We start from the raw sequence: 27608 nt of genomic DNA on the forward strand, positions 1-27608 counted from the left end.
GCCCAGGGAAGGGGCCGGGAAGCGGGGGCCGGGGGGGGTCACACGTGGCCCATCGACTCAGCCACGTCGTAAGATGTACAGGCTTTGTAAGAGGCCCCACTGAGACACAGCTGCCCGTGTGTCCTCCAGGCTCTCGGGCCAGACGGGAGCCCAGAGGACAGTGGCACCCCCACGGGAGGGACAGTCCACGGCTCTAAGGCACTTTAATTAGAATACGCGCTGGGGCGCCTGGGTGGCGCAGTCGGTTAAGCGTCTGACTTCAGCCAGGTCACGATCTCGCGGTCCGGGAGTTCGAGCCCCGCGTCGGGCTCTGGGCTGATGGCTCGGAGCCTGGAGCCTGTTTCCGATTCTGTGTCTCCCTCTCTCTCTGCCCCTCCCCCGTTCACGCTCTGTCTCTCTCTGTCCCAAAAATAAATAAACGTAGAATACGCGCTAACTCCTCACACGAAGCACACACAGGAACGGTGGCTGTGGTGGTGGCGACCCGGTCCCGTGCCCGCTCGCCCGTCCTCGAGCGCTGGCACAGGGCGAAGAGGAGCTGCGGCCAGAGGGGACCACACACGCCCAGTCTGGCCCTCTAATTCAGCGCATAGTTAAACTGGTTTGCAAACTTCTCGTGTTTCTTGCGGTCCATCTGGTTCATGGCCGTGACGACCCTCTGCACGGCTGCCCTGTGGGGAAAGCAAAGCGGGGCGTGATCAGGGAGCCCCGGCTAGGGCTCTGGGCTCCGACTGTGGTCTGGCTGGGCTGAGGCACCGGTCCCAGGTGGCTGCCACACTCCGGCCACCCAGGCTCCCTGCAGCTCAGAAGCAGCTGGGCCCTACCCGCGCAGAGCCCAACGACAACCTTGGCACCACCCCTGTGGGCTCCCTGAACCCCCAGAGCACCTCCCGGGATCCCGAATCTCGCCAGAGCCAGGCTGCACCCCAGAACCAAGTGCCAGAACCAAGTGCCAGACCCAGCCCCCGCCCAGCCTGCTTCCCCCCCACCCCGAGCCCCCTCGCCGCCCAGCCAGCCCCCACCTCAGGTGGGGCCGCAGGAGAACACCGCAAACGTGCGGCAGGAAGACGCGGAGTGGCGGATGGGGCGCGTCTCGCTGCCCAGCCTGGCTGCTGTGAGGCCGAGGGCCTGTGCCCGGTGCCCACATGACTTTTGGGCGCGGCCCCAGGGGCGCTGCCACCCGGCCCTCCAGCAAGACGAGCTCTAGGCCACCAAGCTGCTGCAAGGAGCCAGCCCGAAGGCTCTCCTGAGCATGGTGGGAGGGTGCCGGGCACAGAGGCCCCTTGGCCGGCACTCCTCTGGGCATCAGCACCCAGGGTGCCCTTTACCCTCGGCTGATCCACCAGAAGCCAGCTTCGTGCCCGGAGGCTGGGGGCCAGGCCCTCCTCAGGATGCCGACTCCTACGACGCGCCAGCAGTGAGGAGGTCCTGCACCCCCCCCCACCCCTCGGGGCTCCGTGCAGGCGCCGAGGAAGCCGTGCTCTCCCGTCCCCTCAAGCCAAGTACACGGCGATGCTGGCCAGGAGAGCAAGAAGGGCCTCCGTTGCCCAGGACACTGAGCCAAATGCCCTCCAGGGTCTACTGGAGGAGGCTGCCCCGCAGGCACGGTCTGAGGCGCCTGTTAAGACCTGTGCCTAAACCTGACCCAGGAAGTGACGGCCTCACAGGCTTCCTGAACAAGCACCCCAATTCCTTCCGGTAGCACCTCGTATAAGCAAGGTGGCTCCGGCGAGCCACAGTGGCGAGCAGGCAATCAGAGTGCTGGCTCGAGGCCCTGACCCACTTCCCTGCGGCACCGGCCAAGTGCTGGGGCGGAGACCTGGGTGGCAGGTCCCACCGGCCTTGGGAGCGACTCCCCTGCCCACGGTCACTAGGTGGACGTCCTGGGCACTGACCTCGAGAGAGCCCAGCCCGGGCCAGCGCCCGGCCCTTCTAGGTCAGCTGGGCAAGGAGACACAGGGCTGGCTCTGTGCCAGCAGCCCCCGCTGAGGCCTCAGCCCCTCACTGGGAAATGAGGATGTGCTGGCCGGCCGGTCCGCGAAGCCCCACCCCTAGGGGAACCGCTAACCGGTGACCCTCGGGGTGACCGGCTCCAGGCCCTGCCCCTGCTGGCTAGGAGCACCTGGCCCACCCAGCGGCCTGGTGGTCAGCGGGAGAAACATGTGGTAAAGCGGAGTCGGGGCCCCGGGCTTGCCAGGGTCTTGGAGTCCAGTCACCCCCCCCCGGCACCCCCAGACGCAGGGGGTGGGGGGCAAGGAGGCCGCCAGAAGCTCTTACTTAGCAAACACCTTCTTCGCAATGCGCGCACGGGCAGTGTTGGCCTGCTGCTTCAGGTCGGTGAGGCCACGGCGTCTCCTCCTCTTTCCTCTGCCTCTCCCGCTGGGCCCAGACGAGCCAAGGTCTACTCCCGTGGCGGCCTCCACGTCTCTCATAAACTCGGGGTCCTGCCACTCTGCAAAGAGGCCTCGAGATTTAGGAGAACTCCCGACACTAACCCGAGCGTCCCTACTCAAGTCCCGATCCCTCCCCGCCGTAGGGGCCGGCTGGGCTGGGGACAGCGGGGCGGGGGGCAAGGCAGACCCTCCCCCCGCCACCGTCCTGTGCCCCGCAGGCCCCTGTGCCCACAGAGGCCAGGAAGGGGCCGGGACAGGACCCAGCAGCCTCTCCCGGTGCATCCACTGACCCCTCAGGCAGGAAGGCAGCTGAGGCTGGTGGCTGGGGGACAGTGCCATCTGCAGGCTGCTTCCCGGCCTCCAGCTGGACTGTGCCCCGCCAGGCCCCCGAATATGGCTGCCAGGCCCGTCTGCTGGCTGGTGGGCGCGTGCAGCAGCGGTGGCCACAGCCAAGGGGTCAGCGCGGGCACAGCCTTCTTTCTTTTCTTTTCTGTGGTCTGGCTGGGCTGAGGCACCGGTTCCAGGTGACGGGCGCGGGCTTCAGCAACGCGGGGGTCAGTTCCCCCAGACAGCTCTGAGTTTCCTGCCACGTGCCTTCTGCCACGGCCCAGCCACACAACGCGGTGGGGGACAGCGCTCCGAGGGGAAACACGCGTCACCCGGTCCCAGAGCCCAGCCTCACCAGCCCCGAGCTGCACCGAGGCCAGGTCGGCGCGCTCACTGCCAGAACCGAGGGGAGCTTTTGCTGTCCGACGGTGGGGGCTCCCGGCCTCGGCTTCCAAAGGCCCGGCTACCGCCCACCTCAGTCTCGGCTCCCCGGTCCCAGTGGGGGCTGCTCTGCCCATGCCGGCCGTCCCAGGAAGGCCATCCCGGGCAGGAGCGGGACGGCACAATGTCCCTCCTGTGCCCAGACCTGTGGCCGTCGACCCTGGCCCGCAGGAGGGTGCCGGACGCCCTGCCCACAGAGCCGACGGGAACCCCAGGGCCCAGGGTCAGAGGGCTGGGCTGTGCGCCCCAGACAGACAGATGGCCAGGCCTCCCCAAGTTGATTTTTTGAAGTGAAGGAATACAGGGCCGCACAATTCAGGCCCAGGAACGATTAATCCGAGATTAAGGAAAAGTGTCTAAACAGTTTATCTCCCGTAATAAGAAGGCGCCACAGTTTAGGAGCCCGGTGAATGGAGCAATTGTTTAAACACAACAGAAAATGCCAGCGCCCGGTGGAGATGGAATGAGCATCTCAGTAAAATGAAGGACCAATTTAACAGCCTTTGAAGAAAATCAATAGAAGCCGGGGCCGCGCGGCCTTCCTGTGCGCTGACGGGCCCTGGAGCTCGGCGCGCATTGTCACCAAGGTTAGCGCCAGGGAAAAGAAAATTGCCCCGCGTGCGAGGGAGGCGGGGATCGATACTGTAGTTAGTGAAGAGATGCTATTTCACATCTGACTGGCCAGCGCCGGCCCGCGGCCGCAGCCCCGATACCTGTTGTTAACAAGTCGCCGAGGGCTGGAGAACCACCCGCTCTTCGGGGCTGACACAAAAAATAGGCACTTAATTTGCTCCTGAGTGTGAGCCACCAGGGAAGGCCTCACCCTGCGGATTAGCAGGTCAGGGGCCCCTCCCCGCCGCCATCCACTGCCCCGGGTGTCAGCCTGAAATCTAACATCTGTCAAAGGGAGAAACCCCACTAATGACGACAAACAAAGCCTGGCTGGGACCCTCACGTGCAGGCCAGCGCTGCCCCCCACGCACGCGGCCGCCTGCCCTTCGTCGGGGCTCTGGGTCTGCGACAGGGCTTTCTCAGGTGAGCGAGAGCCCCAGGCAGTCCCGGGGCCTCCAGACACTGGCCCGGGCTGGACAAACCACGGAGACACGGAGACAGATCAGGGGCCTGGTGAGTGTGCCCGCGCGCTGCCCCGTGACGGCCACTTCTGGTGACGCCCCCTGGCCCTGCTCCTCAGGGGTCCTGGGAAGCCGGGAGGCAGCCAGCACATGGCACGTGCCCAGCACAGGGCGTGGACACCCGTACTGGGATGAGACAAGTTCCCTGGGTTGTCCTGAAAACAGTGCTTATGTGGCTCAAGTCCACCGTCCTGTCTGCATCTAGCCTACGGGACAGGACCCTGAGATGGCCTCTGTGGAGACCTAGCCTCCCGAGGCCTGAGGCCTCAGGACCCGCCCGGGACCCACTCGCTCCTGCCCAGACGGGCACAGACGCACGCACCTGCACGTGCCTGCAGCTCGCCCTGCTGCAGAGAGCGAGCCGGTCGTGCGGGGTGGCAGGGGGCACAAGGTCTGCACGGGGGACACGTGGGCAAGTGCGTCTGCCTGGCGGGAAGCAAACTGCTCTCCTCCCTGGAGCCCGGGCTTCGGCCAATTAACTCTTCTTGCCTCCATTTCTTCACCTCCTTAAAACTGATTGAGGGGCGCCTGGGTGGCTCAGTCGGTGAAGCGTCCGACTTCGGCTCAGGTCATGATCTCACGGTTCGTGAGTTTGAGCCCCGCGTCCGGCTCCGGGCTGACGGCTCGGAGCCTGGAGCCTGCTTCGGATTCTGTGTCTCCCTCTGTCTGCCCCACCGCTGCCTGCACTCTCTCTCACATTGTCTCAAAAATAAATAAACGTTAAAAAAAATGAAACAAAAAAAACTGATTCAGAGCCCAGAAGCCAAACAACCGACCAGCCAACAACGCGGCCTTCTCGGGCCGTGAGCGCATCCACGTCTCCACGTGGCAGCTGTGCGAAAGCACCACCCCGCTGTGTCCCAGTTGCGCCGCCGTGAGCCGGGACCACGCTGGTGGCAGGTGGCCACAAAGACCCCATGGGGAGGGTCCCGGCCGTCCCCACACAGCCCCCAGACCTACCCGGGCGTCCCGCCTGCTGCTGCTGCTGCTGCAGCCGCCTCTGCTCCCAGGCCCTGTCCTCCGGGCGGAGGGGCCGCCCCGCGTCATCTCTCGGGACGATCTTCCCGTGGAAAGGACACTGTGGCAGAGAACAGAGCAGTTCGGACGGCGGGACAGGAATGCCCCTTCCTTCGCACACCCCGGAAAGGAGGGGCTCGTGGGGTACGTCTGTGAAGGCGGGTGGGCCGAGGGAGGGGGGAGGCTGGGGCCCACGGCAGTCCCGCGCCCGCCGCCCGCCCGGCGTGTTCCGTACGGAGTGGGCTCAGGAGGTGCGGTGTTAAGCAAGCGAGGGCGCCGGAAAAAGCGCGGAGCGCCCCAGCTCCCAACCCCGGCGCGAGTCCCCGCCTGAGCGACGCGTGACAGCCACAGGCAAGCCCTCCCTGGGGCGGCAGCGGCCAGCGCGGCAGCGGGAGGCTGAGCCTGGAGCCTGGAGCCGCGCACTGCCGCCCCGCCCCGCCCCTCCCGGCCTCGGCTCCCGCCTCGCCTTCAGCCGGTCCTGGCGCTCGCAGAGCCGGCCGTCGGGCCTCGGGGCGCGGCAGCGGTGCCGCACGGGCTCAAACTTCCCCGCGAAGGTGATGTAGCGGCTCCGGAGCATCTCTGAGACGCTGGCATTGTCCACTTCCCCGTGCACTTCACTGGGCTTCCAGAAGCGGTGCTCAGAGGGACACCTGCAACACCAGGCTCTCAGCGCTGCTGCAGGGAGGCCGTCGGCCGGCCCGGCCGGCGAGGCCTGGGCCGGGCAGGCCGGGGAGGAGGGCACGCCGCAGAGACCCCGGGACCCGACCACAGGTGCCGCTGAACGCCAGCAGCCCGGCAGAGCGGAGACCTCGGGGGCGATCCCGGCCCGGGGAACACGCAGATGGAAATCGTGCCCCTTCCCGTCGGCGGCCCCCAGGGGGAAGGGAAGGCCGGCACAGCCGGGGGGCAGCTTCCCAGAAATTCCCGGCAGAACCCCAGGCCTGGCCCGTGGGGGGGCGTCTGAGAGCAGCGGGCGAGGGGTGGGCGGGGCGGCCGTGACAGGGGCTGGGGTGCAGAAGCACTGAAGGAGCGCGAGGGGTCACAAAGGGCCCGGCAGCCCATCTTTCGTTCCCGGGGTGATGCCAGACCACGCAGGACGGCGAGCGACAGGATGGGGCACCTCAGACAGAGTGCAGACGCACACTGCACACGGTTCCACGGCCGCCACACACCCGTGCCACGTGGCGGCCGTCCCCACGCCCTGCTGGCATCCGCAGGGGCTGCGGGGCAAGGGAGCGAGAGTCGCGGCCGGCGAGGGCGGTGGGGTGGGTGCCTGCGGGAGCCAGACCCACACACACTCACTCACTTGAAGATCTTCCCGGCCGGCGGCTGCTCCTGGCCCCAGTAGCACAGATCCACCCCAAAGGGCACGACAGGCGCCCGGGCCCTCTCTGCGGCCAGCTTCCCAGCCTCCTCTGGTCCCACAGGTGCCCTGGAGAGGCCCCGAGAACAGGACACACCGACTGTGCACGCCTGGAGCCGGCCACAGCCACCCGCCTCTCCCTCGTGTCCTCCACTCTCCCCGGGCACAGACACGGGCCCCCACGTCAGCACACTCGGGCCCGGGCTCCTGGGTGGACACCTGGGCCCGCGGGAAGCCCAGCATCGGGCCCCAGCCGTCCCCGGGGAGCTGCGCAGGGAGCTGAACGCCCCACGGCCTCAAGGTGGCTACGGTACGGCCCTCCGCGGGCCCCTGTACGCCTCATGACCCCTGGCCCGGGCATACGCCGGGGACCGCCTCCCAGGGGCCAAAGGGGCCTCGGCAGCTCGAGGACAACGGCCCGCGAGGCGGGGCACCCGGGGGTCACCTGGGGCTCGGGGGCGGGGGCAAGCGTCCGTGCAGTGCGTGCAGCTGGGCGGCAGCACAGGTGGGGTCCTGCGCCTCCTCATCCCTCCTCATCCTCTTCTGGGCCCGCGAGCCCCGTGCCGCCGGGTCCCTCTCCAGCCCTGGAACAGAGAGGTGTTGTTCCCCACCACCCTTCCCACGACCCCGGACAGACCCCTGGGGCCACCACGCCCCCGTCTCACGGTGACAACACGCTAGTGAGCGCGCGTGTTAGTGCCAAACCCTCCAACTGCCAAACCCTCGGCCACGTTCCACAGAGAGCCTGGTCTGCCACCAGCAGGATGAGGCCACCGCGCTGGGGTCTCCCGACACCTCAACGGGATGCGGGCAGAAGAGAGGCTAGGCTGCCAGGCCACCGACCTCTGCGGGCCGGTGTCCATCCCCAAGTCCCCCAAGTCCCCAGGGCAGGGTGAGAGATTCCTCAACTCTACCGGGCCCTGCCCTGACCCCTGCTGACTCTCTCCGCTGGGTGCGGAGGCCACCCTTCCCAGTCGCCGTGCGGGCCGGCGCCCCAGGGCGCACGGGAGGCACGGGGCGGAGTGTGGATTCGGACACCAGGGGCGCTCCACCCCAAGCACATCGCACCCCCCCCAACTCGCTGTGGGAGCCAGGGGCCTGGACTGAGCACTCTCCCCACCGAGGGGCTGAGGGCCCGCGGGCCGAGCATGGCTCACACCGTGAGGACCGTGAGCTGCCAGGAAAGGAAGGAAACGAGCTGAGTGATGTGTCCCAGGCAGAGGACGAGAGGTCGAGCAGGCTGCACAGTCCTCCGGGGCCGAGGAGCTCGGGACTTGGAGGGGCACACGTGAGCAGCGGGCACCCCCAGGAGGCACGCGGGCATGAAGCCGGGGTGGCGGGGGGTGGGGGGGGGCTCTCCCAGGTGGGGAGAGCAGACGCACAGACACCGGCACCCTCGCTCCTGGACCCAGGAGGACAGAAAGACAACTGGAGGGTGAGAGACCCGAGAAGGAGGCAGCGCTATTTTGCTGGAAAACGTGGGAAAGATCGGAAGGGCCTGCCGGGTGTCAGGAAGGAGAGAGTGGGGGAAACCCAGCTGCTAGAGTTACAGGGGCTGCAGGAGACCCACAAAGCTTCTGAGCAGAAGAGGCGGGTGCTCGGAAAGACCTACGCGAAGACCCACGCTCCCTGTGACGTGACAGTGAGCGGGCAGGGGCGAGGCCTCAGGAGACTGAAGGAAAAGCCAATCACACTCCCAGCGTTTTCTCCTATTAGCTTTTGCAGCCAGCCTGAGGGGCAGCCTCCCACCAAGACCCCTTGGCAGGGTGGGGGGCGCACACAGGAAGGTCTGCCTTGAAAACACTCCAGAAGCAGCAGCCAATCGGCTGGGGGGGGGGGGAGGGGGGGGGATGTGACTGGCTCTGTAAAAGTCAGGGGACCACGGGGCGGGCCAGCAGACCAAAGCCCAGGACAGACGTTCGAGCGTGGTGACGAGGGCAGTGCATGGGACAGAGGATGAATCTTTCAAAACGGTCCTCAGGAAAATTAACATTCTTACCATTTCACTAACATTTAACGAACACTTCCAAAACCAGAAGACACGTCATCCTACCGCATAAAAGGCGAAGAAAGAAGACAACAGAAACTGGGGACCAAGGCCCGGCACAGGCAGCAAAGTACTAACAACTCGCTAAACGGATCACCATCAGCCGAGAGGCAGACCGATCGGCCTTAAAACACGGAGCGACCTGCTGTCTACACCAGACCCACCTAAAACCACCGGTCAGCAGAAAGCGGGAACGAGGACGTGAGGGAGGATTCACTCTGCAGGCGCCAAGGAGCGCGGACCGCTGACAGGCGGCACGGGGGCTCCGCGGACTCTCGCGGGGCAGACCAAAAGGGCCCACGCGACGGGCCGGCGGGACGCTGTATCCCAGGGGCCCTTCCGGGCACACGCGCCCCGAACAGGAGCAGCGTCCCCAGACCACGTCCCGGGGCCACGGAGCGGTCAGAGGGTGCACAGCAACGGGCAGTGGAGACCCCAGACGTCAGAAACGGACACAGACACGACGTATTCGGCGCACACGCGTGCCTACTTCCCGAGCGCACAGACCGGTGGTGTAGACAGTCCCACCGAACAATCCACTCCGCACCGCCCCCTCCCCCACGGACTCACGACTGCCGACTCCGCCCAGCCACTCTGCTAGGGAGCCAGGGCCCCCGGGGAGGGCGCCAGGAAGGGCCTCGCTGCGCCGGCACCACCAGGAGGGGCCGCGCCCGCCTCAGGTGGCCTCGGGCTCTCTGCGGCAGGATCGGACGGACTCGGCCCAGAGGCGGCTGCCCGCCCTCTGCAGCTTGGTGGGCGGCGGCAGACGGCTTTGGCCGTCGCACAGCTGGTTTCTCGGGGGCCCCCGGAGGCCGCAGGCCCCTCGCAGGCAACATCTGCCCGTGCCCGCTCCAGAAGACCAGCGAGCCTGCCCGCTGCCCTTTCTCAGGCTCCCGTGGCTGAGAGCAAAGGACAGAGCCGTTCGGGCGTGCTGGGTCCCCCGAGGCTGGGGACCCCAAGCAGGCTCCATCATCACCACGACACCCCAGCTCCAGCTCCCCAAAACCCCCCAGCGCCCCCACTCGGGACGTGGACGAGGTGGATCGCTAACCGCCGCAGGGCCCGTCGCGGTGGCCCGGCGAGCGTGCCCGTGACACACGCGCACGCCTGGTGCAGGGGGGTGGCGGTGGGCAAGACCGGTAAGTGGGCACTGTGGCATTTAGATGGATACAATCACAGCCCAAGGATCGATACGAGAATTCCTAAGAGTTACAAGAATGAAATATATTTTTCATTGATTTGTTGTTTTAAACCATTAAAAAGATGGGTAAGCGTGTTAAGGCAGAGTAAATACTCAGGGCACGAAAAAAACCACTACCACTTTCACGTCGTTGTAGAAAATCAATCTTGCTGACACACTTCCAAAGGAAAACCCCAAAAAGCAGACGGCATTCCTCGGGCCCGGGAGCGCGCATCTGCCGGGAGAGCGAGGCCGCGGCCGCCCCGCCTCGCCAGCTGCGCCCGCCCGGCCCAGGGGCGTGCGACTCGAGTACGGGAGCGGGAGCGTGGCTCCGAGGTACTCCCACGGTCGCCTTGAGGAAGCGTCAGAAAGACGCCCAAATCCCCGTTTTTGTTTAAATTGACCAAGTGGCACCCGTTTGCCTGGAGCCCGAAGGCAGACAGGGCGGGAGAGATGAATCGATAGCAGGAAATGGAGAGGCTGCGGCTTCGCGCGGAGTTAGGCCGCCGAGCTTGACACTATTGATTCTACCTGGTTCAGCTGGCCTTGTAATTAAAATGTAAATTTGAGAAAGAGATTACGTCCTGACAGAAACGGTAGGATTAAGGGGAAGATAAAAGCCCCTTGGTGAAAATTCAGAGAAAGGAATGAGAAAGAAAGAGCGCCAGCGTCCTCAGCCGTGTGGATTTAGACGGCTCTACTGCAGGGCTCACCTGCGTTTAATTGAAAAAACAGCGACGGAATATAAAGCAGCGTTATGAACTGCCGCGCCCTGGCACACTTGTGTTTGGAAACCCCCAGGGCCCTGGAGACCCGCAAGGGCTGCCGTGCGGGTGAGGGTGGGGTCGCCCGGGCGCACAGCCGTCTCGGCAGCCGATCCCGGGTCACGAGCGCCCCTGCCTCCCCCAACCCCAAGCTCACTGGGACCCTCACTGCCCCTGGGACCCTGTGACCACCCCCCCCCCCCCCACAGCTGGGCTGTACGGGGCTGGCCTCGTCCCCTGCTCCATCGCCGGCCAGGCCCTCGACAGCCCACCTGTCCGGGAAGGGACTCAGTTTAGCAAACACAGACGGACGGACAGCACCTGGCCGTGACCCGCGTCGGCCATTAGCATTCCCTTCCGGGTCACAGACAGCATGTTGTGAGCCTTCCACAGAAAAGGGGCGAGCCAGTGGCGGCAAGACCGGCGGGGTCTCTCCCAACACGGGCCCCGCGGGCCTCACGAGGAAGCGGGTGTCAGGTGCAGGTGACAGGAGGCGGCATTCTGCTAACCTGCTCCTGCAGGGCAAACGCTCCGGGGCTCAGCGGAGGGACGGGGCACCCTGTAGGCCTGTGGGTTTTTCTGGGCCAGAAATACCTCAGTGGGAACAGCTGATCTGTCTTGCCGGGGCCTTGGCCGGGGAGACGAGCGGTTAGAACCCCTGGAGTGCGCTCGCCCTCTGTGGTCACCTGGGGAACCTGGGAGCAGGACTCAGCTGGGCTCGGCACTCAACGGCTCTTGCCGGTGGGCCCGGGGCTTTCTTGTCACACAGCAGCAGGGCAGGATCCCATCGAGTGTCCTGTGAGAGGCACTGTGACACCCAGTCCCCCTCTGCCACTCTTGATTAGCAGGATTCCAGGGAGGCTCACCACCCGGCCAGTGGGAGTGGCGGGAGCTCCCCCACCCCCGCCGGAGGCTGGCAAGGCCAGACCACGTGCCAGCCCCTCGGTGGTAAGGCAGATCCATGGGCCACGGTTGTGGTCACTGCTCTCCTCACGACCGGCCACCAAGCACAAGCCACAGGCCAGAGGGAAGCTCTCCCTCCTGCGGGAAGGGCTCAGGGCCCTCAAAGCGAGACTGCAGGGGGCCCAGGACAAGCGGCTGTGGCAGTAAGAGCTCAGCGGAGGACGAGCCGAGGGTCAGCGTGGGCTCCCAGGCCCCAGAGGCAGGGCCAAGGGGCTTGCGGCCCAACCACTGCCGGGCACCCTGCCCAGGCAAGGGAAGCAAGAACAGGGTGGCGGGCACGCCCCAGGAGGCGCTCGGGCACGGGCTGCAGAGGCCCGGAGAAGTGACCGGACTGAGGGGGGGGGGGGCCGTTCCCCGGGGGTCCCATCCCCACCGCCCACCGTCCCAGCCTGGGCACGAGCGGCCTCAAGTGCGGCCGGGCCTCTGCTGGGCTCTGGCCTGGCCACGGGGGAGGCCTTTGGCCACGGGGAGCCCCCGCTCCGGTGGGAGGACAGCAGAACCCAGGGACAGCAGAAGAACACACAAGACCAAAGGGCAGGAGGGCCGCCCAGTGGTCGGGCGGGGGGGGGGCCCAAAAAGCCACAAACGGAAGGTCAGCACAGCCAGAGCAGAGGGCGGGACGCACGTGCAGGCCGGCGCCTGGGGAGAGGTCACCTGGCCGGCAGACGGCAGGCGTCGGGTCTGGCTGTGCTGCTCGGGTCGTGAGGCCCCTAACGGGCCACAGCACCACCCCTGAGCGGCTGCCAACCACCCACTCTTCACACACCTGCGCTTTGCCTCACAGCCTCGGGCAGACATCCACCTGTTTTGCCCCCGAAACCACGGATCCGGTTATTTGGCTCCTCTGGACGCGAGGGGTCGGCCCCGTGCGCCCACACCCCTGCTCCCGAGGGCCACCACCCTGGGCCGCTGGCAAGGAAACCACAGGGTGACACTGCCCAGGAGCAACCTTGCCCTGCCCCACGGCAAACAGGCGTCCTGGGCCTGACGTGCCGCCACCGTCCGCGGCTCCACAGTCAGGACGGAGGGAAGGGCGCTCCGCCACGCGGGGGCCGGGGACCAGGGAGGAGGCAGCAGTCTCTGTTGCCCGGTGCCCCTGCCCCAAGCGGGAATCGAGCCCCTGGACGTGGGAGCCGGCCCCCCCCCCCCCGATTCGTGTGTCCCCAGCAGGGCTGCCCCTCGTGCGGAGCCGGCCTGACCATGCCCCCAGAAGGGGCGGTGGCGCCTGCCCGACTCGGGGACGGCAGGAGCCCAGCACGGGGCCGGCCCGGGAGAGGGGCCCTGGGCACGAGGGGGAAGATGGCATGATTTTCGGTGACAGATGTGCAGCGTCACCAGGCAGGGCGCACACCAGGGCTGGCTCCCCGGCTCAGGGGGCCCCGGACCCCAGACGAGAGGTCACGCCCGAGGGCCAGCACCCTCGGTTCCTGCCACCCCACCGCCGGCCGCACTCACCACACTCGGGCTGCAGGTGCTCGGGGACGCAAGCCTCGTAGCCCTCCTTCTCTGGGACCTCTATGAAGTCGTCGTCCTCGTCCTCATCCTCGTCCCCGACCGCTGGGCCCGTCTGTGGAAACACACCTGTGTGTGAGAACAGCCCAGAGGCCCGGAGGCTCCCGATCCTGCCGGGGGAGACCTCGCTCCGGCCTGGGTTTCGGCGACGGGCTCGAGGCAGCCCCAAACACCAAAGATGGCCTCCAGGCCCTGCTCCTCAGCTCAGGCCAGCCCCGTAGCTCCTCCACTGGCCAGCCACCTGGGGTCCACATCCAGCCACACGTAAACCTGCCCCGCTACCTCGTTCCCTTTGAAACTCATGCAAGAAACCCGGCTTCAAGGTCTCACGGAGCAGACGTGCTCCCAGGGCCCCGTGAGGCACGTCTCCCCCAGCGAGAGGCAAGATGCCCCCGGTTCCGGGCCGAGCTGAGGGTGGCGTCCAGCTCAAGCCAGGCCCCCCGGGCACAGTGGTGTGCCTGTGCTGCTGGAATAACCTGCCCTTAAGAGTCACTCGTGACTGGGGCGCCTGGGTGGCGCAGTCGGTTAAGCGTCCGACTTCAGCCAGGTCACGATCTCGCGGTCCGTGAGTTCGAGCCCCGCGTCGGGCTCTGGGCTGATGGCTCAGAGCCTGGAGCCTGTTTCCGATTCTGTGTCTCCCTCTCTCTCTGCCCCTCCCTCGTTCATGCTCTGTCTCTCTCTGTCCCAAAAAAAATAAATAAACGTTGAAAAAAAAAAAAAAAAGAGTCACTCGTGACAGAGCCACCGAAGAGCCCGTTCCCTTTGGGCGGGGCCACCTGCTCCTTAGCGCGCCCGGAGGGCCTGCTTCGCTCCTGGGGCACCGGGACCCTCTGCAGCACCCAGTCCGTGGCACAGCAGGGGCGGGGGCTGCCGCACACCCAGGAATCGGGCTTCTGAGGCTGGTCCTGTGCAGCCCCCTCCTCGCCCCCCTTCTCAGTGACCCCTGTGGCCCTAGGGCAGGACGCGAGGGAGAGGATCCCAGCAGGAGCCCGGCCTACTCCACACCACAGCCGCAGCCGATTTCAGACCAAGTGGAGGAGACTTCCAGAACGGAGGCCCCCGTCGCGCGAATGCCGACTGCCAGGCCTCTGAAGGTACAAAGCAGCAGCCTTGGAAGAACGGCCCTGTGACACACGCCTGCACCGCCAAAACCTCTCTCAATAGCACACCTCAGAGGCACAGCGCAGGCCTGAGCAGGGGGACGGAGAGCCTGAGTGACCCAGGGGACAGGAGGCCTCGGGCCGGCCCCACACCAGGCCCGGCCAAGTCACAGACGCCGGCAGCGCCCGCCCGCCTGCACAGCTGGGCCTGGTGGCGGCCCCGGCAGCGACCCGGGGACCCGGTCGTACCTGCGGGCCCGGGACGCCCATGCAGGAGCCACCGCCCGCCCGGAGAGGCATAATCAGATGCAAATGCACTTTGTTTAGGTACAACCCACGGCTGTGCATCTGGGAAGCACGGGAGACATTAATCACTGGAAACTGTAATTTTTGTTATCAGTCTAACACTGATCAAAAGGGAAGCCTGTCTCCACCACTGACCTGTGAAACGTCCCAATTATGCTCTTTGGAAATGACAGGGGCACTTAACTCCCGAGCTGGGCAAATGACGACGATCAATCACGTTTGAATAACAATGAGCCGCGGACCTGAAAATTATTTTTGTATAGAATCTACCCAGGAATTTATGAAAGGTGGAAAGCAGCCCAAGGTTTTAGGGCATTACGGTTCTCGGCTAGTGCAGCGCGTATCAAACACTAAACAGAATTTATGTGTTTTAATTTTCTAAAAGGTAGATGTGCACTGGGTGCTACAATGCATAACATATAGTGCTGGGTTTTAAATACGGGGTCATTTTCATAAAATATTATGCTTATTGTTCACACCCTTGAATTTCACCAGGGACTTTTATTAAATTTTCATTTCTTAAAAAATATTCGGCTGCTTAGCTAACTATTAGGAATTATGCCCTCTTTCTCCCCAACTAAAATTGTTTATTCCTGTGAAAAAACACGGAGCCCTGAGCTGCTCTTTGTTCTTAAATTAGCACCGATCAGGCCGCACGAGGCCGCACACACACCACCTCCAGAACGCCGCCCCCTGGGTCTGTGCAGCCAGGTCCCCCGGAAGAACACGGCTGACTCGACCGCAGGGTGCTCACCTCCGGTCCGCTGGTGGCCCACCCAAGCCACAGCGACGCAGTCAGACACGGACTTCGCCGCCAATATCGAAGCCACGCTTGAAAGCTTCCACTTTCTTTTGGTTCGCGGTGTTCGCTCGGCTGTCTGAACCCCCCGGAGCTCAGAGTGACCCTGGATGTCGGGCACTGAGCACATCAGCAAAGGGCAGTGACATCTGGTGTCCAGAGGTGGAGGGGGCGCCACGTCCAGAACAGTCACTGCTGCTGTGACACCTGTGTGACCTGCCCAGGCGCCTCACACAAAGGCCTGTTCAGAGAGCAGGAGCACCGCCACCAGGCAGGCCAGAAAGCCCTCTCCATGAGACGTTGGTGAAGCAGCATGGATTGGGGAAACTGAGGCCGGCAGGAAGGAGCCCATGGGAGCCAGTTCCGGGGCAGGACTTCCCCTCAAAGTCAAAGGTCACAGGCTGGTAAGAAACCAGCACTGGATGAGGCAAGGGGAGGCACTGGGGGCAGGAGGCAGAGGAGGGGCGCCCGCTGGGATCGTCCTGTAAGGAGGCATCCAGTTGAAAGTGGGTGGTCCTCAAAACCGAGTGGGCTCATAAGCTGTTCTGTGTTTGCCAGAAGCTGAGTTTCCCTGTCGCAATAAACCCCACGAACACTCTCGAGAAACCAGCCCCCGCGTCCCCCCCACCTTCCCTAACGGAGAGCCCCTGGGCAGGTGGACGGAGCCCTGCGGCCCCTGGGACGCCCCCCCGCACCGCGTCACCCTTTTGGGAGAGGCCAGACCCGAGGGACGAGGGATGGGGGACAGACACCTCCCGGGCACAGCCTGTCCGCAGCCACGGGGAGGCACAGAGGAGGGCCTCGGGCCTTTCGCGGGTCTTATACAAATGGATTCGCACCCACGGTTAAAAGGATTTAGAAAAATGAGCCTCTGGGATCGTAATTAAACAAGCAATAAAACGGCTAAAATATACAACGCAATCAGCTTACAGCAGTGGGGGTATCGGGGTTACTGATTATTTGAGGAGGAACAGAACGAGCGACCTGGCTCCGGGAGCGGGTCTGCCCGCCAAACGCGCGCCCGAGATGCAGCTGGGACCGTTAAATAAATTTTGTACGATCTAATTAACTTGGTGCGCAATCTCAATTACTTTTCACCCAAGAAATCACTTTTGTTCAGTTTTATGTGTGTCTGTTTCCCTTTTTAAAAAAAAAATGATGTAAGGCCTCGTCAGACAAGTGAGCTCCAACCTGCATTTGTCTTTCGGCGGCTTGATGGCCATGCATTTAAAACCCCATTCTATCTTATAAACTAAAAATTAAACGTGCTCAGCTGTGATGGCCGTCATCGCATCTGCTATTTATATGCTAATGCCCTCCCTGGAAGGCCGTGCAAATTGCCCAGCCAGGCCAATATCTCATGCACATCTCCAGCTGCTGGGGACGCACGCTCACAGGGCAGAGGACAGCAGGGCGTGGGACTGGCCAGGGCAAGAGTGAGGACACAGGGACCCTCGGTGACACCACTCGGGCCGCAGAGCGCACGGTCCCCGCTCAGCGAGAGCAGAGCTGGTGAAGTGCGTCACCGGGTTCTAGGACGGCCCCGGCCCCCCCCCCACTCCCCAACCCCCCCCCCCCCCCGGCTGGTCTGATCCAGCCCTGAGTCCGGCCTGCTGGCAGTGCAAGAAACCGCGCCATGGGTCCACAGGACACGGGCAGGCCCGCTGCCAGGGTGAGGCTGGGGCGCGAGGCCCTGCAGGGTCACCAGGAGACTAGGGTGGGTAACTCGGGTCTGTGCCATGGTCCACGTGGGCATCCTCCCCTCGGCCGCCACGCTGGGGCTCGCTGCTGGACTCAGCAGGCCGCGAGATGCGCTCCCCTGGGCTACCTGACAGCGCATCTGGCGGAGGGCGCAGCTTGCTGGTTAGACCGGGCAGTTCCCACCGCCCGAAGGAGCCGTGTCCACACGGGAAGAGGAAAACCTTCAGCGCGCGCCCTCCTCCCTCAGCCCAAACTTCGCAGGCACAACGGCAGGTGGCCGGCACCCTCAAAGGCCGAGGCTCACGCAACTCCCCCCAGACTCCGTCTTCTCATCTGTGAAATGGGGCGGTACCATCATCTACCTCAGAGCATGCTCGGGGACTCAAGGGCTGGTACCTGAAGGTGTTCCGGAGGAAGGGGTGTGCGGTGTAGACACACAGGAGAGGCCAGGCACGGCGGGGCTGGGCCCCAGGGCCCCCAGGAGACGGCTGGCCCTGAGCAGGGGGCGCTTGAGCGGGAGCTCCAGTCCTCATGAGAAAGGCAAGAGGCGTCCAGACCCCTCCCCCGGCCTCCAGCCCCTCGCTACGGCGGCTCGGCCTTCAGCGTGATGGAGGGGACCGCGTCACCAGGAAGGCTGTTTACTGGCCCTGCCGAGCACAAGGTCCCCACCGCCGGCTGATTTAGTTTCCCTGCCTCCCTGGGGTGCCTGACTCGTTCAACATTTCATTCCCTGGGTTCCCTGCTCTGTCCTTTTCACCTACAGGAAGCCAGCACTCACATGCCTTCAGCAGCAGAGAAAACCTGTCCGACACCAGAGCAGCAGGAGCCCCAGGCCGAGGGGCCTCCTCCCTCAGACAGGTCTGCCGGGGACGCTGGCACAGAGCCACGGGGCTCCATCTGCTTTTAGAACGAGTGACGATGCGCCCGCCGCTCAGACCATGTGGCTGCCACTGGTGAGCGGTGAGAAAACATAACCCAGGCATTCTTAAAAACCATACCGCGGATAGTCTGTATAAACGGATGCTTGAAATTCATTTTTTCAGACATACCGGTTGGTGGGAAATTAATATTTTGTTAATTACACAACAGAATAATTGGTGATCTCGGCCACATAATTAAACCGCAGGCAATTTAAAAGTTTATAAAGGATTTTTATCAGTTTAACAAATGTAGCAGCCACGGATTATTACACCTCTCCTACGACAGCAGAGCCGGAGACTAAATCTACCCGACGACGCTCCACATTGATCCGTTCAGGATTTATCCCCGGCCTGCTTCCCGCAGGACGGAGATACGCTCTATAGAACAAACACTTACACGTATTAAAGGTGGAACTACGTCAAAAGGAAAACAGTCTGTAGAACCAACAGCAACACAAAAAACAACCCGAGGATGGCTTCTGACACGCAGAACCCCCGCCGGGCTTTCCGGTTGGGCTTCCGCAGTCACACGCTCCTGGCCGGCTCGCTCTCTCTCTCTCTCTCTCTCTCTCTCTCTAGCGTCCGTTCTGGCCTCCCACACATTGGTCGTTAGTTCTGAGACACTCAGATCCCTGTCACCGAATCGGCGTCCCCGGCTCGGCCACTGTGCAGGCGGTCGCCAGGGCGAGCCCCGGCTGAGTGGGGGACGTGGCGGATGGCCCAGGCCAGTGATTCAAAGTCTCAGACGTTTTACTTGGGACTGGGCGGAGCGCGCCCGGCTCCTAATTCCCCGGAGGCCGGCGCCGCTGCGGGAGCAGATGTGCAGATACGGCCCGCGGCTATTCCGGGAAGCGGCGCTCACCTGAGCGGGGCGCTGCCACTCAGCCCCCCCCCCCCCCCAGCCCCGATCGCTTCGTCTCCAGGCGCCACGGCCCACCAGCTGGCGCCGACGACCGTCTCCAAGGATTTTGGAGCGGTGCCTTTTTTAAATCAGTTCGTGGAGAAGCATCTTCAAAGTGTCCTTTCGGCTGACAGAGGCGCTGAAGCTCCCCTGCCTCCGAAGTCACCTTCCCACACTCAGCTCCACCCTCCGGGGCCATCCTGAGCCTCGGCGCCCTGCTGTCCTCCCGCCGGAGGAACAGTGTCCTATCTGGAGCACACCCACAGCCCCTCCTCCGGCGGGTCCCCCACCTCGCCGGCCCCCCAGCCTTCAGAACGGAAACCGGCGCCTCTGACTGAGGGCCTCCCATCCCCCAACCTGCTGGGCCACAAGCAGCGTACCCGCCCCCACCAGACACTCCCTCGGATGCCTGGGGACAGTGCCCGGGATGGGGGGGCTACATCAGCGAGGGTGTGAGTCCTGCCTGAGCGAGGGAACCATCGAGGCTCTGACTGTATCGCGGGTGGGGGGGGGAGGGGGCAAAGCCCCAGCCCAGCACCCACAGGGCACCCAGGGCAGGGCTCCTTCCACACGGGGAGCCTGAGCCCTTCAGTCTCCACCGGCCTGTGGCCTCTGCTGGAGAAAGGACCCATCCTGGCTACTGTCCGCAGCCCGCCCTCAGATTTGAGCCCCGTGGGGCCCCAGGCCGCAGGGCTGCAGCAGCCACGGACAGAGCAGCGGGCCTCTCCTCCCCTGGGGGCCCTAGAGCCTCGAGGCGAGGGTGGTGCCTGCCAGCTTCAGGCACCTGGGTGGCTCTGCCCGCCCCGCCCGGCTCCGCTGCCCCCGAGGGCGGGCGAGGGCACCTGCTACAGGGAAAGCGGGAGCCAGCCCAGCTGGGCCTCTAGCAGGAGAGAGGCGGGCCCCAGAGCACCGCGAAGGGGGCACGCGGGGAAGCCCCACGGCCCCCGCACCCGTCCCTGCTCTCAGGCCAGCCTGCGCTCTGGCACCGTGACCCCGGGTCACCTCACGTTCCAAAAGAAACCCCTCTGCACGTGTGGGAACGAGCTGACCACATCACCTCCTTCCCGACACCAGAAAACCACCCTCTTTCGTTGCAAGAAGAGTATCTTTTTTCACAAAACTAACTTCTTACTCAGGGCACACACCCGAGCAGGGTCCTCCGTGGAATGCTGCACCCACAGAAGCCGGGCTGGGATCTCAGCGCCAGGTCAGGAACTTTCCTCACCCTCTTGAGGCCTTGCGGGAGAAAGGCAAGATCGCCCTCTGCCGGTCCCTGGGGGCCGCTGCGCAGTCACCCCTCTCCCGGGCCCCTCCCACACGAAGGGCGGCGGCCTGGAGGGCGTCTAGTGGCCCTGGAGGGGACAAGGTCACTAGGTGCCGAGACTGGGGGTGTCGGCCACTGTCTGTCCTAGGTCTTGGTGGCTCTGGACTTGCTGTTCCCAGCCCGGCAACGCCATTCTTCCCACCCTAGAGCTTCCTCTAGCAACAGTTGTGTCTCCCTGGAGCGCAGCCCCGCCCTCCTCCCTCCGGGGTCCTGGGGTTGCAGGTGAGGCTGGTGTCCGGCTCCCAGGCTGGAGCCCAGGTTCAGGGTCCTGGCACCCGGCGGAGAAGGACACTCTGGGGCCTGCCTTCTCGCTTCTGAGATAGCGGTGCTGTGCCGGCCCCACCGTGGTCTGGCTACGGCTGCCTCTCCCTGCTGGCCCGCGCCCAGTCTCTGAGGACACCCGCAGAGGACACGGCTCTCAAATCCCTCTCGGATGTTAAGTCCCAGGTCCTGGCCCAGACCCACCGGAGGGGGGCCCGGAAGTCACGGTCTTTAAGGCTCAGGGTGGCTGCATGATGCCTGCTGTCTCAGGGGCTGGCGGCCTTCACTCGGGCACCATCACCAAGTGCGGGCCTGTCCTGCTGCCTGGGGACACGGCGCTCAAGAGCACCAGCTTCCCCCGCCCAAACCACCCAGTATCTGTGAGGCGCCACGACCAGCCACACCCGGCCTCGACCACCCTCCCCAAATTAGGCACCAGCCGCACGTTCAGCCTGCCCGGCGGCGGCCGGGGAGCTCCTCCGTGGGGCACTACCAGGGACACCGCCCTCTGCACAAGCCTGGAGCAAAAGTCCTGATTTTCTGTCTGCCGCAGGCATCCTAACTCTGTGTGTCCTTGGCTACGACGCAGGCGACAGGATGAGACCCCGAAGCCTGGAAGGTTGACACCAGCTCACGGGAGGCTCCGCTGGGGCGCTCGGGGAGGTTCAGGGGACAGCAGGGCTGGCCTAGGTCTCAGCTCAGCCCTTGGCCTCCTCCTCCTCCTCTTCTTCTTCCGGGGCCCTGGGACCTCCCTCCCGACCAGAACCTTCTGACTGTTCCCCCAGCTCACCTGCCACGCCCTCCTGCCCCAGACCCCGTCCCAGCCTCCAGCGGCCAGGGGGCCTCAGCTGCTGCGCCCTCTGACCTTCCAAACCAAAGCTTCCGTTTCGGGAACCGAGCACCCGATGAGGCAAGAGCCAGAACATCTCTGAGCCCCCAGTCATTCCCGCTCAGAAAAGCGAGCACAGGCCAAGGAGGAGATCTCCTTGCTGTCGCCTCTGCCCCAGCCCGCGGGCGGCACTCACCTGCCCCCTGCGCCCCTCCGCAGGTTTGACGTCCAGCTCCGCAGATCTCCTCAGGGCAGTTTCCAGTTCCGCCTTCAGGTTGATGGCGGCTTCCAAGTGCCCGCCACGAGTCCCCGCGCGGGTGAACAGCTGCCGACAAGGAGGCACATCACTGGGGCAGGCCAGGGCGCCCTCCCCTTCCACCCAGGGGGTCAGCCGCTGCACAACCCTGACCCTGGCCTGCACCCGAGCACGTGTGCGCGGTGGAGACGGGCCTCACCTGTACCCAGGAGCGCACGGCCGGCAGGAACTTGTTTCGGATAAGCTTGAGCGCGTCCCGGGCAGACTGGATGACGGCGTGGTTGTCCTCGTCCTCGTGCACCCTCAGGCCATCTGGATCAAAGCACACGGGGTCACCAGAGGAAGCAGGGCAGGTCACCCAGCACCACGGATGGACCACCCGCACTTGTGTGCGTCGGCCCCCAGCCACGTGTCGCCCAGGACCCCACGCCTGATGCCACAGAAAGACGTTCACTACTTTAAGATTTGGGTGGAAATCATTTCAGCCCGACCCCAACGCCCGGCCCGGTGTCCTCACAGACACACGCGCCCCAGCCCATGCGCCCGGCCCCGCGGCGGCCCTGAAGCCCCTCCCCTGACAGCTCTCAGGACGGAGGCCCCAGCCTCAGCTCGGCCCCAGGGTCCTCCCTCCGTGTCCTGCCCCCTAGCCCTTCTGCGGCCGGGTACCCTCCTCGTGCTCCCCCAGGCCCGGCCAGACAGCGGGCAGCTCCTTGGGGCTGGTGGGGCTCAAGATGTCCGGGCGTGTGGGGTGTTCACACAGCATCGTGCCCTGACTGCCCTTCCTCTGTAAACACCCCCGAGGGGCTCTCAACCCACCCAACACCCCGCACAGGGGGCCAGGCCACAGCGGGTCCCGTGCAGCACACCTGCGTCATCGCCGACGTGGCGAGAAGCCGCTCTGCAAACACGTTTCCTCCAGACCAGGGCGGACAGCCACCCTCCGATCCCGACGGGCCCGGGACCAGGCCCCACAGCCTCCCGCAGGGCTCCAGGCCACTTGTGGCATCAGCCCCTCTCAAGGAGCACCCCGGGTGGGGCCGTGGGACCCAGAGCCTCAAGTCACCCGGGACCCCAACCTCGGAGGACCGGCCCTGCCACGTCCCGAGAAGTCTGAGCTCTTGCCAGCACCCCGAGGGCCCACGGCCAGCCCCCGGGAGCCGGTGGTTACCTGAGGAGAGCTCCACGTCTAGCGTGTACTTGTGGGAGCCCAGTCCGTGGCGCCGCACAAACCCTTCGTCGTCACCGTCGCTGTCCTCGTGCCGGTCCTCGTCCTCCTCCCCTGAGTCCCCTGCGGTCCAGGGAGGGGGAGACGGAGGGCGGGCACAGGCGAGCAGGCTCTTGCTGCAACAGGGCTCCTCGTCCCCAGGCCTCACGGCACCGGCCAGGCAAGGGGCGCCCCCCTCAGACGCACCGAAGGCCACGGTGGGCAAGGCGGCTCCCGGGCCCTCGGCCAAGTCCAGCGGCACCAGCAGCCTGAAGCAGCTCTCCACCTCCGTGAGGCAGCACCGGATCTCCTCAGACGTTTCTGCAAAGATGCGGGAACTGCCTGTTGGGTCGTGATGACAAGCAGCAGCACCTCCCCTCAGGCAGAGCCCAGGGTCGGAGGGAGGGCTGCCCGCCCCTCCTTCCTGCCCCGGACAGAGGCCAGCCCTGGGCGCACGGAGGCTTTGTCGTCTCTTAGAAACCACCCGACTGTGCAGCACCCCACCACCCGCCCCGGGACGTCCTCAGTAACACCCTCACGCCTGGACTTCTGGGAGGCTCACGGGCGCCCCGTGAGTACCAAGCGGGGTAGGCCACCGTGGGCGGAACTTCCGGAAGAGAGCGGCCAGCTGAGAGCCGTGGGGACACACACCCTTCCCAGCCCTCCAGCCGGACCGCACTCCAGCCAGCACCTGCCTTGGGGCCCAGGAGCGCCTCCAGCTGGGGCCTTCCTCTCGAGTTCCTCTCACCCTGGCTGCCCCTCGTGGAAAGGGGTGTCAGCAAGAGCTGTCCCCTGCCCCACCTACGGGACCTTATGGGGAGCATCGTTCTCAGACAACACCACCAGGGGGCGCAGGAGAGGAGGGCCCACCCGGAGCTTCCTGGGGACGGGCTGGGGGCTGCTGCCAAGGTCAGGCCAGCGGTCTACCCACCTGCAGCCCCACGGGGTGGGGAGAACTCACCCTCCATGTCCCTGACGGCCCGCTCACACCTCTCCCTGTAGATTCTGTCCAAGCGTTTCTGCTTCTCCTCCTCCCGCTTTCTTTCTGCCAGAGTCCGTGCGCTCACATCCTCAAAATCCACCTGAGGAATCAGAGGTTAGACCGGACTACACGAGACACGTGGAAAACACAGTAAGTCAGACAGACACCCAGAAGAAGGCGTGTCGGCACCGGCACACGGCCCTCTGTGCCCCTGGGGCCCGACGGGATCAGGGCCAGCAGCACTTCCAGCGAAGCACACGCCACGTGGGAAAGCAGCATGGCCCCCGGGGCCCCGGACGAGCAGCAGCACGTTCAGGCTGCAGGGGGACTGGCCAGCGGCCCTGGCCGAGGCGGGGGCTGCCGGGGAGGAGGGCCCGGCCCGGCGGGTTTCACGCGGCCAGGACCGCCAGAGCCCACGGCAGACCCAGGCGGGACTCAAGCTCGGGGCCACAGAACAGGGCCGCGTCCGAGAAGCTGACTCCTTTCCCTAGTTTCCGCTTCCTGTGGAAGTCAGGACCGGAGGCTCCGCTCCGTCCACACGTCGCCCTCTTAGAGCTGCCGTCCCCTCCCGGGAGCCCCTCCACCACGCCGGCCGGCAGCGAGACGCCAGGCAGGCCCGCCCCACCTGTTTGCTGTGTCTCAGGAAGTGGTAGCCCAAGGCGAGCTTCTTGTAGGCGGCGCCGTACTTCCCGTGCCATCCTTGGACAGCCCTGGCGGCCGCCTGCCTCAGCCTCTGGGCCGCCTCCCTGGGGGGCGGCAGGGGCTGCTCGTGGTCGGTGCCCAGGGTGAGCTCCAGAAACTCCTGGAAGTTGGAGACGACCAGCACCCGGAACCGATGAGACCGGGCGAAGAGCTGATCTATGACCTGGAAGGCGGAGAGGCGGACCTCGGCGTGCTCTCGGCTCAGCTGGGCCATGAGCAGGTGGTAGGCGCGGCGGAGCGGCTCCTCCGAAGACCTGGGGAGAGCAGCCGTGCTGGCCTGCCGGGCGCCCACTCCCCGGGGACGCTTCGTTCAGTGACCTGCGTGGGGACACACCCTCTCCCGACCCCCCGCCTCCGTCCACGGCAGGGCGGACGGACGCTGCCTCGGGCCTCTGCCTGTTTCTGCGGGCCCCACGAGCCAAGAACGGTTTTTACGCTATTTAACGGCTGAAACAAATCAAAAGAATGATACTTGATGACATGTGAAAATCACAAGATCCAGCGTCAGTGCCCATAAAGTTTTACTGGGACACGACCGCGGCCGCACCTTCACCTCATTCGCCGCTACCGCCCACAGCTGAGTGGTCACGGCAGCGACTTTATGGCCCGCAGAGCCTACCGTATTCACCACCTGGCCCGTTACACAAAGTCCGAGCTGACATCTCCAGGGGACACCACAGCCCCCAGCCTCCCCTGCAGGTGCAGCCACCTGACTGGAACAAAAGGGAAAGGTCACGGGGCTCCTGGGGCCCGCCCTCCTGTCGCTCTTCCCAGTTAGTTCCCCTGCAGAAAAACCCACTGCCGTTTTGGAGTTTTGTGGGACGTACAGTGAGACCTGAGCCGAAAATCTTGTCGACGTGCAAAGACTTCACTACTTAAAGTCACTTAAACTTTCCTTTTTGTAAATACAAGATAAAGACGATCGGCGAGTTCTGACTTAAGCTCTCAACAGATCCCAACCGACAATCTTTAGAAAGCGTTCGTGCCGCACTCCCCCACCCTGGGGCCGCTGCCCCACAAAGTGACTGCCTGCCAGACCTGGACGCTGCAGGGCCCTGGGGACACAGCCTCCGGAGAGGTGATGGTGGGGGGCAGGGAAGGGCTGAGACATGCAGGTGGCGGAAGGCCTGACCGACCCAGGGGAAGCCCCACAATCCCCCAGGTGTCACAGGCTGGAGGAGCCAGCAATCGATCGGCATGACATCCTGAGCCTGAAGACATACTTGCAAATTTTCTTCAGTTCCTTCATTTTCTCAGGACTCAGTTGGGGTTCTCCTGAAGTCGTGAGCTCTTCTACCAACTTTGAAAGTGTTTGATCCATGTCTAGAAATACGTATGGGAGAGGCGAGAAATGACCCCCTAGCACTTGAAGGTTCTCTAGGTCATTAAACGTTTACCGGGCTCCACCGGTTCCTGGGCATTCCGGGTGGGGGGCTGCAAGGCTGGGCTCCCCACGCCCTTGCCTCTGGTACATGGCCTCGATGCTGAAACATAACAATTCAAGGTGATATTCTGGACACGGCCAACGAGACCTCTTCGATGGTAAATTAGGAAAAGCGCAACAACAAAATACTAATTCTGGAGCTCTACAGTCACACAGATCAGAGCTCAGCAATGGATGCTCGGCAACACGTTAGCGACAGAACATAACTGTGCAAATAAAATTTAGATTAGCTTTTCCCAAACGTGACAGGCGTTTTTTCCCTTTCCAACTATTCACTCCCAAGCCACGAGGCAGCCTCTCGCTACAGACTTCGGTAACGAAAGACCCACTCAGGGGCCAGCCTAATGGCTAGGAGCAAGCCAGCAGAGGCGCACCTACCTAGCACTCCAATGCTAAGCACCTAGCAGGTGTGCACAAAGAAGAGGAAAGGGTGGGGGTGAGGGGAGAATGCGGGCTGGGAGGAGGAAGGCCCGGGGAAGGCAGCCACTAGGCGTGGACAGAGACTGGGGGCAGCACGGATGCCAGGCTTGCCCCAGGCTGTTTTATTCGGAGGAGGGAGGCCAGCAGGTGTACAGGGAGCCAGGAGGAGCTCTCGAAAAGTAACGTTTGTCAGGGACACTGACTCCACTCAATGCACACTTGGCAGGAGCAAGGAGCCGCTCAACTGAGCGCCCTCCCAGCACCTCCCACTGATCATGGATCCCTCGGGGGGACTTTGCCAGTGTTTCTAAGCCCAGCGCACCACAGCCAAGGACAGAAGAGGGGGCATCCCAGAAGAGAGCAGTGTTCAGGGAGGAAGAGGGAATGTCCTGGAAGGAAAAGGAGGAGGAGGAGGAGGAGGAGGAGGAGGAGGAGGGAGGAATGGAGTCCCAGGGAGGAGGAGGACCATGGGAAGGTGTTCCAGGGGAGGGGAAGAGGAGGAGGAAATGGTGTGCGGGGAGGCATGCATGGCATCCCCATCCGGACGAGGAAGAGGAGGGAAGGGTGTCCGTGGAGAAGGAAGGGGAAGAGGAGGGATTGGTGTGCGGGGAGGAGAAAAGGGCGACCCTGGGAGGGAGGAAGAGAAGAGGACGGTGTGCAGGGAGGAGGGAATGGTGTCCCCGGGAGGAGGAGGGAGGGGAGAGGAGGAGGAGATGGCATCATGAGGACGGGTTGGGAAGGGCGTCCCAGAGAGGAAGGAGAGAAAGAGGAAAGGACGGTATCCCAGGGAGAAAGCGGGCGGGGCGGGGAGGCGGGGGAGGACGCAGACCGGGAGGCCGGAGGAAGTCCAGGGGAGGAGGGAGAGGGAAGGGCGTCCCAGAGAGGAAGAGAAAGAGAGGACGGTCGGTGTCCCAGGAAGAAAGCAGGGGGACGGAGAGTCCCGGGGTGAAAGGGCATGTCCCGGGGAGAAGGAGGGAAAACGCCCGGCGGGGCGTGGAGGTTTGTGGCGGGGGGGAAATGGGCCTGCCCTCCGAACCCCGGCTGGGCCGCAGCCCCTTGCCGGCATTGCGACGACCGCGACACGTACCGCGAAACCAGGCCGCTCGCCTCGCTCCTCCCTTTCCGGCGGAGAACCCGCCCCTGTCACGTGCCGCAGATCACCACAGTCATTGGCTCGCCCTGGCACAGGCAGCGCGGGGACGAAGGTCAGCGCCGCGACGACCGCACCTACAGCGCAAGCGGACCAGTCACCTTAGCCCGCCCCTTCCGGCGAAGGCCCAACCCGCCTCCTGTCACGTGCCCCCGAGCTCGGCAGCCAA

General features: G+C 64.5%; 1 protein-coding gene across 3 annotated transcripts; it reads right to left on the reverse strand.

The window, feature by feature from the left end:
- Positions 1-348: 348 nt before the first annotated feature.
- UVSSA (UV stimulated scaffold protein A) lies at positions 349-27463 on the reverse strand. Of its 3 annotated transcripts, none has more exons than XM_047094187.1 (14): positions 27377-27463; positions 25649-25748; positions 24349-24679; positions 23703-23823; positions 22706-23062; positions 21737-21849; positions 21478-21606; positions 13084-13195; positions 7120-7258; positions 6618-6743; positions 5778-5961; positions 5255-5372; positions 2278-2452; positions 349-671 (listed from the first exon to the last, which is right to left on the reverse strand). In XM_047094187.1, exons 2-14 carry the CDS (start codon positions 25744-25746, stop codon positions 578-580), a joined length of 2097 nt encoding a protein of 698 aa, XP_046950143.1. In that variant the 5' UTR covers positions 25747-25748; positions 27377-27463; the 3' UTR covers positions 349-577. The 3 variants fall into 3 exon arrangements, with proteins under 3 accessions (XP_046950143.1, XP_046950142.1, XP_046950145.1); XM_047094186.1 differs by having other exon boundaries at positions 25649-25909; positions 27377-27391; XM_047094189.1 differs by lacking the exon at positions 27377-27463 and having other exon boundaries at positions 24349-25138; positions 25649-25728.
- Positions 27464-27608: the final 145 nt, after the last annotated feature.

This window comes from Lynx rufus, unplaced genomic scaffold (genome assembly GCF_022079265.1).
Source record: "Lynx rufus isolate CCGP_SWC_20201006 ecotype Redwood Valley unplaced genomic scaffold, mLynRuf1.p SCAF_38, whole genome shotgun sequence".
Classification (NCBI taxonomy): domain Eukaryota; kingdom Metazoa; phylum Chordata; class Mammalia; order Carnivora; family Felidae; genus Lynx; species Lynx rufus.

What these genes read in the sequence shown, in the direction of transcription:
- UVSSA (XM_047094187.1), bottom strand. Translation starts at nt 25,746, where the DNA reads ATGGATCAAACACTTTCAAAGTTGGTAGAAGAGCTCACGACTTCAGGA. An exon ending in GAACTGAAGAAAATTTGCAA is followed by an intron (nt 24,680 to 25,648) that starts GTATGTCTTCAG and finishes TGCTCTCCCCAG; the next exon opens with GTCTTCGGAGGAGCCGCTCC. An exon ending in GCAGCAGGCGGGACGCCCGG is followed by an intron (nt 2,453 to 5,254) that starts GTAGGTCTGGGG and finishes GCCTCTTTGCAG; the next exon opens with AGTGGCAGGACCCCGAGTTT.